Source organism: Lemur catta, chromosome 15 (genome assembly GCF_020740605.2).
Source record: "Lemur catta isolate mLemCat1 chromosome 15, mLemCat1.pri, whole genome shotgun sequence".
In the NCBI taxonomy this organism is placed as follows: domain Eukaryota; kingdom Metazoa; phylum Chordata; class Mammalia; order Primates; family Lemuridae; genus Lemur; species Lemur catta.
In genome coordinates, this window is record NC_059142.1 from 18,613,095 (window position 1) to 18,628,683 (window position 15,589).

Below are 15,589 nucleotides of genomic sequence, written 5' to 3' on the forward strand. Positions count from 1 at the left end.
AAAGATTAATACTTACTTTATAAAAATCAATTTATCACAGTGAGCTAATTAATTACATGGACTAAAAACTTCAATCAGTCTATAAGAGGGGGGATAAATTAAGACTTACCATTTTTCTATCCTGGCTACTATCCTGAATAAACTATCCCCTTTCAGAAACTACCTTGGAAAAATTAAGGCACTCTCAAAGGCAGACTAAATCTGCTTTTTAACAAAGTTTAAAAAGCAACAAATAAATATGAAACCATGTAGCCATAAAGAAATAATCACCATGTTCTCCTATTTAAAAAATATAATAAACAAATACACCTCTTATCCTTATTCTATGTTAAAATTGGCAAGCACAAATTATAATCTTCTGTGTTAAAAGTAAAAAGTTATGCTTTACTTTTAAAGTAAGAAATGTGTGATTTTTATACAGCTCAAGTATTTTAATTTTTTCCCCTAATGAGTCAGTTAGTTAACATGCATACAGGAAAGCTATTATAAATAAAATAATTTATATTTTCAGGAAATGATTCTCTTTAGATTCTACTTAACCAGAAGACTCAGTTAAGGTTAACTGATTGTAATCAATGTTTTCATTTATACAGATATAAAGTTAGTGGCCACAAGCAAAGAAAATTTTATCCTAATGGTTCTATGAGCTGATCATCATTGGATATAATCAGTAAGCAGATAACTGGCTTGAAAATTTTTATGAAATAAGTACCTCTTTAAGCTGCTCTTTTCGAAGTTTATATTCTCTTTTCTGTGACTCCAAAAAGCTATTTAGTTCTTTCTTCTGTTGGGCCTGAATATGTTGCTGAAATTTTTTCTCCTCATTGGCCATCACTTTAGCCTATATGAAATTTTAAGCGTGAATCAAATTAGTTAAGTAGATAGATTCAAAGCAACAGTTTAATATACATCATGAAAGATATCTTTTTTTTAGTAGAACAAAAATCAATAGAAACATTATCAAAATAAAATACCTAAACAGATTATTAACAAATGTTACTCAGTATCCTCAACATTTGAACTTCATAGAAACATTAAGGTAGAACTCATTTTTGAAATGTTGATCTCTTAACAGGGTCAAAAATGTTTTCACCTTTTTATTTCACTTAACAGGAGTATACCCTCCCCCTAACCCCTCAATAAAGCAAACAAATACTGTTCTTATTTCTGATTATATGCGCAATCATTGTAGAACATTTAGGAAATACAGAAAAATCTGAGGAGAAAAATCTTACATAATTTTACCACCCAGAGATAACTAACATAAACATTTTGGTACATACTGTTTCTAATTTTTTCTATGGATATATATACATTTTAATAATTTTAATTTATTTATTTTTGAGATAAGGTTTCACTCTGTTGCCTGTGTTAGACTGCAGTGGTGTCATTGTAGCTCACTCAAACTTCTGGGCTCAAGCAATCCTCCTGCCTCAGCCTTTCGAGTAGCTGGGACTACAGGTGCACACCACTACACCCAGTTAATTTTTCTATGTTTTTATAAAAAGAGGGTCTTACTATGTTGCTTAGGCTGGTCACAAACTCCTAGCCTCAAATGACCCTCCTGCCTTGGCCTCCCAAAGTGCTTGGATTACAGGTATGAGCACCACACCCTGCTTATATTTTTAAAACAAATTTATAATGACATTTTATATCTTGTTCCATGAATTGCTTTCCTAAATATGTTGGTATCTACCTCTTCCCAAGCTATTAAAAATACCACCTAATGCCTAACAGCACTCTAAATATCTGTACACTAATTCAAAATCAAATAATTATTTACACTATAAATTATTTTGCCAAATTCCCTCCTACTGTCAGAGTAGTTCTTTTTTGGGAAGAGGAAAGGGTAGCTATGATAAATAATGCTTTAATGCACACTAGCTAGATATATTTTGATGATATCGTGTGAATTTATTAAGAAGCCTACATTCCACTTGACAAACATGAGTGTCAAAATAAAATGAAACTGATAGGACACCAAAAATATTAGAAGAAAAGGTTTCATGCAGTAAGAATCCTAAAAAATATACCTTTTATCATATAATAGAACAATGATACTTATTTGTCCATAATCAAATGGGCTAAAACTTAATCTGAATCATTCATAATCTATAATCTCCAATAGTCTCCATATATATTATAATAATCTTCAATTATTCTCTGATATAAAAATGCTCCTATAAATTTAAGGAAGGTTCCCAAAAAATATACAGAGAAGGGAATCATGAATGACTTGTTGAGATCTAAATCACCTATTGATAGAAGATTTATCAAACTCCTCAGATAACCAGGATTCAAAAGCCTAGAATATTTGAATAACGTACCTACTGCGATGCTATAAAACTACCAAGTATCAGGAAATGATCTCATGTCTCTATTAGTTCCAAGACGAAGTACTTGGTTTTAAAACACACAATTTTTCCTACTCAAAATTTTGTTGGGCCCGGTGTGGTGGCTCATGCCTGTAATCCTAGCACTTTGGGAGGCCGAGGCGAGAGGATCGCTTGAGGTCAGGAGTTTGAGACCAGCCTGAGCAAGAGGGAGACCCCCATCTCTACTAAAAATATATATAGAAAAATTAGCCGGGCATGATGGTGCATGCCTGTAGTCCCAGATACTCGGGAGGCTGAGGCAGGAGGATCGCTTGAGCCCAGGCGTTTGTGGTTGCTGTGAGCTAGGCTGATGCCACGGCACTCTAGCTGAGGCAACAGAGCGAGACTCTGTCTCTAAATAAATAAATAAATATATATAAATAAATTTTGTTGGCTATCACAAAAACTATAAAGTGAACTACTCTGGTGAATAATTAGTTTTAAGACTGGTTTGTTTTAAATGACATGCACATAACACAAAATTAGTGAGAGAAAAAACCCACAGGTGCCATCTTTTTTTGTGATTGAGCTGTCATTAATTTATAGAAAGCCTTATATAAGTTAAATAAAAGTTTTTCCTTTTCCCCCAATCAGTTTGCCTTGTTCCTAGGAACAGATACACTAACAAAAAAAATGCCATTTTAGTTAATTGTGAAATGGTCACAAGCTAAAATAAGCAAATTAATAATAATGAACCAGGCACCTCTTTTTCCATAGCAGCCTGATGTTTCTTGATAAGTTTCTCCATTTCTGCAGCAAAATTGTTACGTTGAGTTTCAAGATCTTTGTCTAATCTGAGGCGGTGTTCATCCATCTCAGCCTTTAGCTTATTTTCCAGAGTCATCAGTTGCTTTTGATGTTGTCGCCTCATTCGCTTATAGCCAGACATTTGTTCTCTAAGCTCAGAGTCCTGCTCATGTTCTTGCATTTGCCTTGTAACCTAGAAAAACAAACAATGGAGAGAAAAGAAGAAAATAAAACAAACCATTTTTCCCTAAAAAGCATTTTAGGTAAGTCTACTATATTATTAACTAAGAAGGCAATTAATGTAAGAGATCCTAATGTTAGCAATTTCCAATTAAATTTCCCCAACAAGTCTTTTAAAGAAATAGACAGGCTGGTTCTAAAATATATATGGAAATGTAAAGGATCTAGAATAGCTATAACAATCTTGAGAAAGCAAACAGTTGGAGGACATGTACTACATTAATCAATACAGTGTGGTACTGGCGTAGAGATAAGCTAAATAGATAAGGGAATAGAATAAAAACTAGAAACAGACACACGTTCAATTGGTTTTCTACCAAAAAAGTTAATTTGGAGGGAAGTGTTTTTAACAAATCCTGCTAAAAGACTGGTTCTCTACATTAAAAAAAAAAAATAAAAGCAAAAAACAAAAAAAAAACCTTTGACCCCCCCTATATTACTCACTCCATATACAAAAATTAGGTCAAATGATCCCTCTCAAATGAATTTTTGTATAAGGAGTGAGTAATATAGGGGTTCAAAGGTTTTTTTTTTTGTTTTAGCATCTTAACCATTTTTAAGTGTACAGTTCTGGGCTGGGCGTGGTGGCTCACGCCTGTAATCCTAGCACTCTGGGAGGCCAAGGCAGGAGAATCACTCAAGGTCAGGAGTTCAAGACCAGCCTGAGCAAGAGTGAGACCTCGTCTCTACTAAAAAATAGAAAGAAATTAGCTGGACAACTAAAAATATATAGAAAAAATTAGCTGGGCATGGTGGCGCACGCCTATAGTCCCAGCTACTTGGGAGGCTGAGGAAAGAGGATTGCTTGAGCCCAGTAGTTTGAGGTTGCTGTGAGCTAGGCTGACACCACGGCACTCTAGCCAGGGCAAAAGAGTGAGACTCTGTCTAAAAAAAAAACAAAAAAGAATGAACTTTCATGAACACGACGACATGGATAAGTGTCAAAAACATTAATCTGAGCAAAATAAGCCAGACATTCTGTGTGATCCCACTTATATGAAATCCAAGAACATTCAAAACTAACTATGGTAAAGAAACAGAAATAATGGTCATGGGAGCGAAGAAGTGACTAAAAAGGAACATAAAGAGAACTTTCTGGTTGGCCCTCCATGGGTTCTGCATCCATGTATTTAACCAAACTCAGATAGAAAATATTAGGGGGAAATAAAAAGGAATTGTTGTGTCTGTGCTAAACATGTACAGATTTTTTTTCCTTGTCATTATTCCCTAAATAATACAGTATAACAAGTATTTATATAGCATTTATATTACATTAGGTATTATAAGCAACCTAGAGATGATTTAAAGTGTATGGGAGGACTAGGTGTGGTGGCTCGCACCTATAAACCTAGCACTTTGGGAGGCCAAGGCGGGAGGATCTCTTGAGGCCAGGAGTTCAAGACTGGCCTGAGCAACATAGTGAGACCCTGTCTCTACAAAAAGTAGAAAAATTAGCCAGGTATGGTAGCACATGTCTGTAGTCTCAGCTACTGGGAGGCTAAGGCAGGAGGACTGCTTGAGCCCAAGAGTTTGAGGTTGCAGCAAGCGATGATGACACCACTGTACTCTAGCCCAGGCAAAAGAGTAAGACCCTATCTCAAAAAAAAGAAAGAAAGAAATACAAATAAAGTATATGGGAGGATGTGCATACGTTATATGCAAGTATTATACCATTTCATATAAGGGACTTGAGCATCTACGAGTTTTGGTATCTGTGGAGGGTTCTGAAACCAATCTCCTGTGGATACTGAGAAATGACTATATCTTGTTCCAGGTGATAGTTAATACAGGTGTGTACAACTGTAAAAAAGCTCTCCAAATGGAATACCTAAGATCTGTGCATTTTACTGTATGAAAAGACTCCAAGGCAGAAGAAGATAAACTGAGTTATAATATATAGCACTTATAATGGATAATATTGCTATGTTTATTTGTACAAAAATCTACAAACACTCTGATTTATTTATTTGTTTGTTTGAGCTAGGTCTCGCTCTGTTGCCTACATTCCTGAATCCACGTGTCATGCAGATTCATGGGCCATAGCATGGGACTTATTAAATCTCCTAAGTAGTTGAGAAGTTGGATAACTCTCATACCTGTTTTTCCCCATTTTATCCCTAGTATTCTTTTATCATGCTTTGGTCCTACTTATCTGAATGATCAGGACTTTAATTACCCTACTATAACATCTTTGTAATAGACAAATAATCCATATTTATTGTTATTTGGAAAATAAGAATGACATTTAGAGTATGCCAAATTGGATTACCTGCCATTTTCAAACATTCCCCTCTTTCTGGTTGGCCTCACACAATTCATTTCCTCAGTCAATTCTTCTTATGTGGAAATATCATTTCTCCTCTTCCTCATGCCTAAAACCTACTAATCTTAAATGCTCAAACTATTTCTTTCATAAATACTTCCTTTATGCCCCTAATCAAAAGTCATCTGAATTCCTGTTTAGAACCTTGTAGCTCTCTTGAGCATTAATACAGTCTAACATATTAGTTATTTGTGTACATGCTTGAATACATTATTAAACATTTCTCAGAGTGAGCTGCACAGTATCTCATAATAGACACTTAAATATTGAATGAGTGTTTTGCAAAATAAAACTCAAATACAAAAAATAAGATATAGCTACACTTAAGTCTATACTACCAAGTTCCAACATAAAATATATCTTTCTCTCTAATTAAGGGAAGTACATACCAGTGATGCCGTTCGTATAGTAGCAAAGTGTTCTCGATTACGATAGTGTGATTTGTGACGAGATACTTGGGGTGGAGATTGTGGATCTGATGCTCGTGTTCTAGGATCTCCCTCTTCTCTGTAATTTTCTTCCTCCTAGGCAAAGAAAGAGACAATATCATATAAGGTGAAAAGAAATTAAAGTTTAAAGAAAACTTAACCAGTACATCTCAAATACACATAATTCTAAATAGCAAAAACAAAAAATGGGAATGCTGACATTTTATTTTCAATCTAATTAGAATTTGGAGAAATTATTTCCACAGTGTATGAACTACTACACAGATTCAGGATAAGGAAATGCACATGGTTAAAATTTATATCCCATCTATTATGTGCAAAACTAAAAAGCTTTAATGTAACTTAAAAACAAAGATGATGACACATGCAGCCAATATTTTAAATAACAGTAATAAAAAATTAATTACTAAAAGACTCTTGGGTTTTAGAAGCAATACAGCATTAAACTATCTTTGTAATACTTCTGCCACTTGTCCAAAATAAGTAATCAAAAAATAGCTGGCAAAAATTTAAGAACTATTGTCTTTGTTTGTATACCTCAGTTCATTAACTGAAAAGAAAGTCAGTTAAGTACCAACCAATTGTGGAAATAGTCTTTTCTATGATTTATTCTACTATACAAAGAATTATAAACATTAAACATGATTTTGCCCTGAAATATACTACTACTTTACCAAATCATTCTTAATAGCTTTTGTGTGTGCAGGTAAAATATATATAACAAAAAAATTTGCCATTTTCACCATTTTAAGTAGCATTAGTTATATTCTCAATGTTAACAGAAACTCTGTATCCATTAACAATAGCTTCCTATTTTGCCCTCTACCCAGACCCTGGTAACATCTAAATCTACTTCCTGTCTCTATGAATTTACCTATTTTAGATGTTTCATTTAAGTCTAATTATATAGTATTTGTCTTTTTGTGTCTAGCTTTTATCATTTAGCATGTTTTTGAGATTCATCCATATTGCAGTATATATTAGAACTTTTATAGCTGAATAATATCCCATTGGATGTATATACTGGTTGTTTCCATCTTTTAGCCATTATGCCTACTAACTTTTAGATAATACTGTAAGCTATGAAGTTAAAAAGAAAGCATTCCTACTAATTGCTAATTGGAGTTACCTGGCTTTCCAATATTTTTGAGAAAAATTAAAATTTCTGTATTGAAAAGTACAAAGAATAATGTGACAAACACCCACATTTCCTAAACTCAGAATTTATAATTTTCCACAATTACATTCAATTTTTACTATATCAACATGGATAACACAAAAGTCACTTATGATCATCACCAATCCCAACTCTTTCACTCTCCAGAGGCAACTATTATTATGAACTTCATGTGTATCCTTCCTATTTTTTAATATTTTATTTTCTACATAAGTAACTTCAAATAATATAGTACATAGTATTTCTGTATGTTTTTCTTCTAAGATTTTAAAATAGTTCCACATTCTTTTTGTATTCTTAAAATGTAAGTTTTTCAAATAGAGATAACAGATTAGGAATGAACAAGACTACCCCATAAAAAAAAATTCCAGGCCAGCCACAGTGCCTCACACCTATAATCCCAGCACTTTGGGAGGCTGAGGTGGGAGGATCACTTGAAGCCAGAAATTCAAGATAAGCCTGGACCCTGTCTCTACAAAAAAATTAGCCAGGCATGGTGGTGCACACCTATAGTCCCAGCTACTCAGGTGGCTCATGCAGGAGGATCACTTGAGCCCAGGAGCTGGAGGTTACAGTGAGCTATGATCACGCCACTGCACTTTAGCCTACATGACAGAGCAAGACCCTGTCTCTTAAAAGAAAAAAAAAAAATTCCAAACTTTTGAAACTTCAGAAAAAACCTCTTTCCTTCAAACTAATCAGATGAAGAAAATTATTTAAGAAAGTTGAAATTTTTTCACTGAAATCCAAATACTCACAGGTTTTAAATGGATGACAGAACTGTTAGACATCACTGTGTGATCTCCCTCCATCATGTCTAGCTCACTCTTGTCATCTGAGGCATCTGGAAGACTGTTAACACTACTGCTTTGGCTACTGGCACTGATGGACATACTGGGAATAGACTGATTACTTCCAACACTATTCACTGTTCCTGTCCGGCCAACACCATGATCTTGTTCCTAAGGAAAGAGCATTAGGTTCAAACATCTATATTTCTTTTGAATTCTTGATTAAAACACCTATCACACCACCTGACACGCAGTCACTAGAAAGTCAGAGGTCTATTGTGAGAAATTCCCTTTATATGCCAAGACCAGGAAGTTTATCAACTGTTAGTTTATAGAACAAAACAAAAACAACCAAGTAAATAACAAAAAACCCTCAACCAATTGTCTAAAAAAAGCCAGCTGATTAATTTTGGGTAATTTCCAAAGTGTAGATGTTTTTTCTAAATTGCCTGACATTTTCTGAAAACCATTTCTACAACATATCTCATAGGGATATATATATAGATGCTGCTCATTTCTCAATAATTCTCATAGTTAATATAAACACCACATTCTAAAAATATACTGTAAAAGCCCCTTATAGTTGTTAATGGTTATTGAAGCCTTTTATAAGTAGATTCTTCTTTCTTCCTAAAAATATAGTCTCTAGATTATCTTTCTACCGCCAAATAATTTAATATTAATTCCTATCTATTCTTGTGTAAACTAAGAATTACATATTACATATACATTCAATCACAATCACAAAAATGTTTTCCTGAAGTAACCAGGCAGCCATGGTATTTGGAAACCAACATTATAGTAGTTTTACCATACCAGAATTCTGTAAGATATGGAAAATTAATAAGTACAGACACATGTGTATGTATACAGTGACTTTCTTCTTTCCGTACCCTAAGAGATGCTGCTAAAGATTTAACTACATAGAATTTTATTAATTTCATAACTTTATTAAAAGCGTTTAATGTATGTCACAATTCTAATATTTTAGTTCTAATTACTATCATTAATAACTATAAAACAACAAACCAACCCAAGAAACAAAAACTGTAAGTTTAAAAAGACTTGTATTTTACAGTTCATTACTTATTTAGAGCTATCAAAAAGAAAAGAAAAGTAACTATTGCTCATGGTTTTTGAATGCAAAGTGGTCTCTCACTGGAAACCAATAGAAAAGATTCAAAGATTTTAAATTCTGACAGGGACAAAGAAGAAAACTTAAAATATTTAGAGGTAAAAAAGATAGCTTCACATATAACACACTTTATATATATTGCCCTTAAGAGTGTAAGAGGTATGAATTTGAACCCACGTGCCCATACCTACAGTGAGTTAGTTAACTATTCCATGCCTTCCTTTCCTCATCTGTAAAATGAGTATTTTAGAACAGTGTAGATGGAATGAAATCAAGTTTCCTTGGTGACACAATAGAATGTCTAGTAACTTTCTAATAACTTCTGAGTAAGTGTCAGCTTTTAGAGTCTGTAATTTCAAGAACATCCAAAGGCATATCCCATGGAACTGGACAACCAGTCAAAAAAGGGTTCAGTGGACAAAAAATCTGAGAGGGACTAGATTAAGTAAAGTTGAACAGGTTTCTTTAATAAAAGACATCTCAGAACCTTCACTATGCCAATGTTCACCATGAAAGTTTTAGGTTTAGAGCATGCAAGTTAACACAATGAAAGACCTTTTTTCCTAACTGGGATCTTACAGAACCAGTGTTAAAAAAACACAACCTAGAAACAATTGATATAGGAGGTAAATTCTTGGCAGAGCAAGTTGCATAAGGAAAGAAACCAATAAAAAGGACTCAATGTCTGAGTCATTTCTTAGGTATTACCTCTTCTTCTTCCTGTGCTTCTACTGCTGGTCCGTTGTGTGCCTCCTGGAAAAGGAGTTTCTTCATCTTTCGATACTGCAGATTGTCCAGCTCTCTTACTGCATCCTTTGTCCTTTGAATGAGATCTATTAACACTGTTTCGGGACGCTCCCGAAGAACAAACATGTGCTGGATAGAAGATAAAAGTCAAGTTGAAAGTTTTTTTTCCCAATTAGTGCAACTTTATCCCTTTCTCAGACCCTAGAGTTATTATTCTAATAGATAATACATATAATACATATAATCTATAGATAATATATATAATCTATCTAATTCTATTACACTTCTGAATTCTTATATTTACAAAACTATACTTTATATACATATACTCTGTGCATACGTAACTATCCCCATTCTTTTTACAAAAACTTTGAAAATAATACTTTTGTTTGCCAACTGAAAATTTAGAGTTGAAATAACTGAAGAGTCTAAACACTAAGAATAAAGTCTAATCAGAGTTGTCAATATAGGTTTATATATTCCAAGAACTGATGATTTCATGTAAAAGTCATGTTCAGATGTGAGTTATTATTAGATTTCAACAAGAATATATTTAGTGATGGTGAATTATGTAACATGAACCTAGATATATAGGTTCCTTTATATGCTGCATAAAAAATATTCTTCATAAAACACTAACAGTGAATTAAAAGCCATTATATTATTACTGAATTTTATTATTGGTAATTAATAAAGTTTAACCTTATCAAATACAGAAAAGCAGAAAAAACAATTCCACCATTAGAATTACTATTACCTTTTGATATTTTTCTCTCTTTCTTTTTTTTTTTTTTTTGAGACAGTTTCACTCAGTTCCCCTGCATAGAGTGTCATGGCCTTATCATATAGCTCACAGCAACCTCAAACTTCTGGGCTCAAGAGATCCTCCTGCCTCAGCCTCCTGAGTAGCTGGGACTACAGGCGCACACCACAACACCTGGCTAATTTTTCTATTTTTAGTAGAGATGGGGTCTCACTCTTGCTCAGGCTGGTCTTGAACTCCTGAGCTCAAGCAATCCTCCTGCCTCAGCCTCCCAGAGTGGTAGAATTACTGGCGTGAGCCACGCGTCCAGCCTATTTTGATATATTTCTTCTCAGAAATTTTCTATATATAGAATTTGTTTTGTAGTTATATACTTAGCATATAAATTTCATAAAGACATCTTCTGTCCTCTCTTGAGTTCCATGAGATATCACTGAATTCTCAGAATACTTTTACCTTCTTTGTTAGCTCAAATTTATTTCTTTTCCATGCAAGGAGTTCTAACTATCTATACAGTATCTTATTCTAACTTTCACTCATAAGAATTGTTTAAACTCATAAAGCCTGCAGAATACTTCCTCAAGTGTTTTTGCCAATTAACTGTTACACACTAGTTTTGGACAGGTATTTTTAATTTTTAATTCTGAGATAAATAGCTTCATAAATTTAAAAAACTTTTTCTATTAAATTTTTTACAATGAATTGCAATAGAAATATAATTAGACCAAAAGACAAGAAGCTTTTTTTCTTTTCTTTTTTTTTTTTTTAAAGGAGACAGAGTCGTGCATTGTTGTTCAGGCATGAGGGCAGTGGCAAGATCATAGCTCATTGCAACCTCAAACTCCAGGGCTTAAGTGATCCTCCTGCCTTAGCCTCCCGAGTAGCTGGGACTACAGGCGTGTGCCACCACACCCGGCTAAATTTTCCATTTTTTGTAGAGAAGGAGTCTGGCTATGTTGCTTAAGGTGGTCTCGAACTCCTGACCTCAAGCAATCCTCCTGCCTCGGCCTCCCAAAGTGCTAAGATTACAGACATGAGTCACCATGCCCGGCCAAGAAGCTCTTGATAGATACTTCTTATTTCAAACAGGGCTATGTGGGACAATACAAACTACTGACCAGGCAAACGAATACTGTATGCAGACTTGGGATCTAATCACCAAACAATCTGACCTAGTGGGCTGGGTTGTCACCATATGAGTTGAAACGGCTTTTTTTCCCTATATAAGGCAAGTGTAAGAAGCCAGTCACATAATTGCTTTTTCCTTAGCTTGGTGTCTATCACTATTTACAATTTTAAGTCTTCTTATCCAAAAACATAAAACCTTATATTTCTAAGTTTCATAAAGTTTTTTACATATAGATCTTGCTTATTTTTTACTAACATAATTCCTAGCTGTATTAAAGCTTTTGTTGCTACTGTGACTATGTATTTATTCAGGCTTTCATTTCAGAAATGAGGAGTAACCTTATTGCCTGAAATTTTCTAAGCATTACTGAAACTTTATATTGCTCTTTTACATACTGTGGCTGCAAATAATAATAAAATATATATATATGATCCTTTCAATTTCTTTGTAGTTTTATTTTAACTGATGTGTGTCAATGAAAATAAACTGAACTTCTTTAAAATTCTAAAACATTAGTGTATAAACACAGTCTACTTAAATCTTGTAGTAAAAGATCAAAAAGATTCCTTAGGGTCCAAGAGAGGTCAAATCCTACTTATTATTGTCTAATCTAGATATTTTAAGAATATGTTAAATTCAACATTACAATTAATACTAAGACGGTCAACCCCCAAATGAAACAGTAATTTTTTGTGACCAGAAATGATATACCAAATCATATATTTAAATCAGGCAACCAAGCCTGAAAACCAAATGGAACTTACATGAACTTTAAAATATTTTCATTGCCAAGTTATAAAAACATATTCCCCAAAAAGAAAATAAAAATATTATATTCACTTTAACAGTTTAAATATATCACAGGTCATTTATCTTTCTTTCATATTATGTTAATATTAAACAGACCAATATTATAAAGTATGATAGATAAAAATTAAATCCAAAATTAATCTGTTTTACCAATTTTGAAATAAGACATCGTTCCACATGAATTAAAATTTAAAATTTTAACTTATGAATATATTCTTGCACATATAAACATTTAGCCATTTGGTGATATTTTGAATATTTAACTACATATTCTATTTAGACATGGTAAAAGCAGCTAATCAATTTTTAAAAACCAAATTTTAAAACTTAGTATCTAAGAAGTTTCCAGAGATAATAGTATAAAAAAAATCAGTATTTTGGTAAAAACTAGTAGAATATACTTAATCCTGATTCCGAATCAAAGAATAATAAAACACATTCTCTAAAATCACTTCCTAGGGATAAAAACAGATTTATAGCTTAAAAGAACTGACCTTTAAAAGTTCCTCTGATGTAGGACGATCTTGAGGGATTTTCTGGAGACAAGAATCTACAAAGTTGCGAAAATAATCAGACCTATTGTAAAGGAAAGTATCAAGTGAACACATTGCTATTTCTTTTAAAAACGCATCCACAAATCATGTGCCTATTGGTGGGATGGGGAATGGAAAGGGAATGATTAAAAAAAACAGACTATACTTTTATAAGAGTGTATGAAAAGCTATCCAAAACTAATCACTCTTTACTGTTTTCCAAAGATAAATTTGCACAGATTATTTAAAATTTCTGCTCCCACATATTTAAATATCACAACTCATTCTATTAATATATTGAGGCAAAATGGGAAAAGTCTATCTACTTTTTTTTTTAGCATTTAAATCCAAGATAACATTTTTTTTTTCTTTTCCTTTTCTCTAAGTCATCTCTCTTTCTTATTTTGCCCTTTGGATCATCTGCTATGCATATTTCAGAACATCACTTTATCTGTTCTGGAGAGAGCATCTTTATACCTGAGTATTTGAGAAAACAGGTAAGACTTCCATTAAACCTAGAAAACCAGTTATTTTTTAAAACATTAGAAGTCCATAATATGTTATATAGTGTTATTGACAAGAGTTCAGTAAGTAAGACAGTAATAATAATTACCCCATCGATGTTTGCTTCTAATATTCAAATAAGATTTTAAGTTCCTTATAGGCAAGAATTCTTCTATAAAACCCCAGTCTCAAACACAGTGTATAACACAGTCTGTGCTCAATATATTATTTTTACGTATTATACTATGGTTTATATGTTTTTGTCTTCTCCAAAACTCATGTTGAAACTTAATCATCAATGTAACAATATTAGGCTCTGCCCTAATGAATGGAATAATGGAGGGCTTGTGGAGTAAATGGAATAAAAAGGGCTTGTGGGAGTGAGTTCACTCTCTCTTGTTCTTCTGCTATGTGGGGACACAATGCTCCTCCCCTCCAAAGGATGCAGTTCAAAACACCATCTTGGAAGCAGAGAAACCAGGCCCTATCCTGCTGGCGCCTTGCTCTTCGACTTCTCGGTCTCCATAACTATGAGAAATACATTTCTGTTCTTTATAAATTACTCAGTCCCGGGTATTCTGTTACAGTAGCACAAAACAGACTAAAACATACCATAATACCAAATTCTATGCCAAAAGATTCTTTCCATATATCTATACATATGTAACAAAAACTTATGAATGAATGTGCCTTAATTATGTAATCTTTTAAAAAATTAAGCACCTCTAATTTACATCTCTATAAATTTAAAAATATTTATTAAATATGCTGGATATTCCCTACAATTTTTCAAATGCTAGGTCTACCCAATTAATTTTCTACTATAATTTTTTATCAGTGATAAGAATCCTAGTTTTCTAAAATTGTCAATCTGTTCTCCACAACTTCTTTACATGAATAGACTTAATTTTATCAAATCAAGAAATAGAAGAAACATCAGAGAAATCTGAATAACAAATACAATATCATATGATCCCAAAGTTTTAAAATACCTGGTAATTTCAGTAAAGTCAAATTATTTTACCTATACTTGATACCACATAAATTATAAACCATTCCCCAATCAAATATTACAGGTTGTGACAATCTGTATATTTTTGCTATAAAATATCAATGCTTAAAAATATTATTTATTAGATAATTAGGATTAATGTTTTCCTAAATTTAAAGGAAAAGTAAAATATAAATTGTAAAAATAAATACTTTCTGCATCTACGTGACATCATCTATTCTTTTTTTCTGAACTGAGTCGTATACATGCTATGAAGCAGAGACATGATAAAGGATAAATATTTTAAAAGGCAAAATAAACCTATTTTAATAATATCTCTTCAAGTAATACATTTTACCTAACTGAAATTAAATCATTTTGATAACAGATTATGAAAAAGCATTTCATTTATACAATGCTGAGCAATATATCTTTTAGTAATACTCACCATTCATTAGACTGTAGTGTAGGGGATTCATTTTGGGCTATGTGATATAAGGCACTCATTGCATTCATATTAAATAAAGGAGGCTTCCTTTCCGCTATAAAAGAAAGGAAATTTCCTGTTAAAATATGTGTCTGTTATATAGGGGTATTCAAGTATACTGTACCATTTTTTTTTAATTTTTATTTTTTTACCTGCATCAAGTTTTACATTAAATATATTTTATAAAATTTTTTAAAAATATTTTTTATTTTGGGCTGGGCGCAGTGGCTCACGCCTGTAATCCTAGCACTCTGGGAGGCCGAGGCGGGTGGATCGCTCGAGGTCAGGAATTTGAGACCAGCCTGAGCAAGAGTGAGACCCCGTCTCTACTAAAAATAGAAAGAAATTATCTGGACAACTAAAACTATATATAGAAAAAATTGGCCGG

The 15,589-nt window shown here is 32.9% G+C and overlaps 1 protein-coding gene across 1 annotated transcript in view; it reads right to left on the bottom strand.

The window, feature by feature from the left end:
- TAOK1 (TAO kinase 1) overlaps nt 1-15,589 on the bottom strand; it is a 130,518-nt gene that overhangs the window by 26,461 nt on the left and 88,468 nt on the right. Inside the window, exons 9-15 of the mRNA XM_045525309.1 lie at nt 15,163-15,256; nt 13,181-13,262; nt 9,946-10,113; nt 8,070-8,273; nt 6,075-6,209; nt 3,079-3,315; nt 713-841 (exon numbers count right to left, since the gene is read on the bottom strand). Coding sequence (XP_045381265.1) covers nt 713-841; nt 3,079-3,315; nt 6,075-6,209; nt 8,070-8,273; nt 9,946-10,113; nt 13,181-13,262; nt 15,163-15,256 — 1,049 coding nt within the window. The remainder of the gene's footprint in view (nt 1-712; nt 842-3,078; nt 3,316-6,074; nt 6,210-8,069; nt 8,274-9,945; nt 10,114-13,180; nt 13,263-15,162; nt 15,257-15,589) is intronic.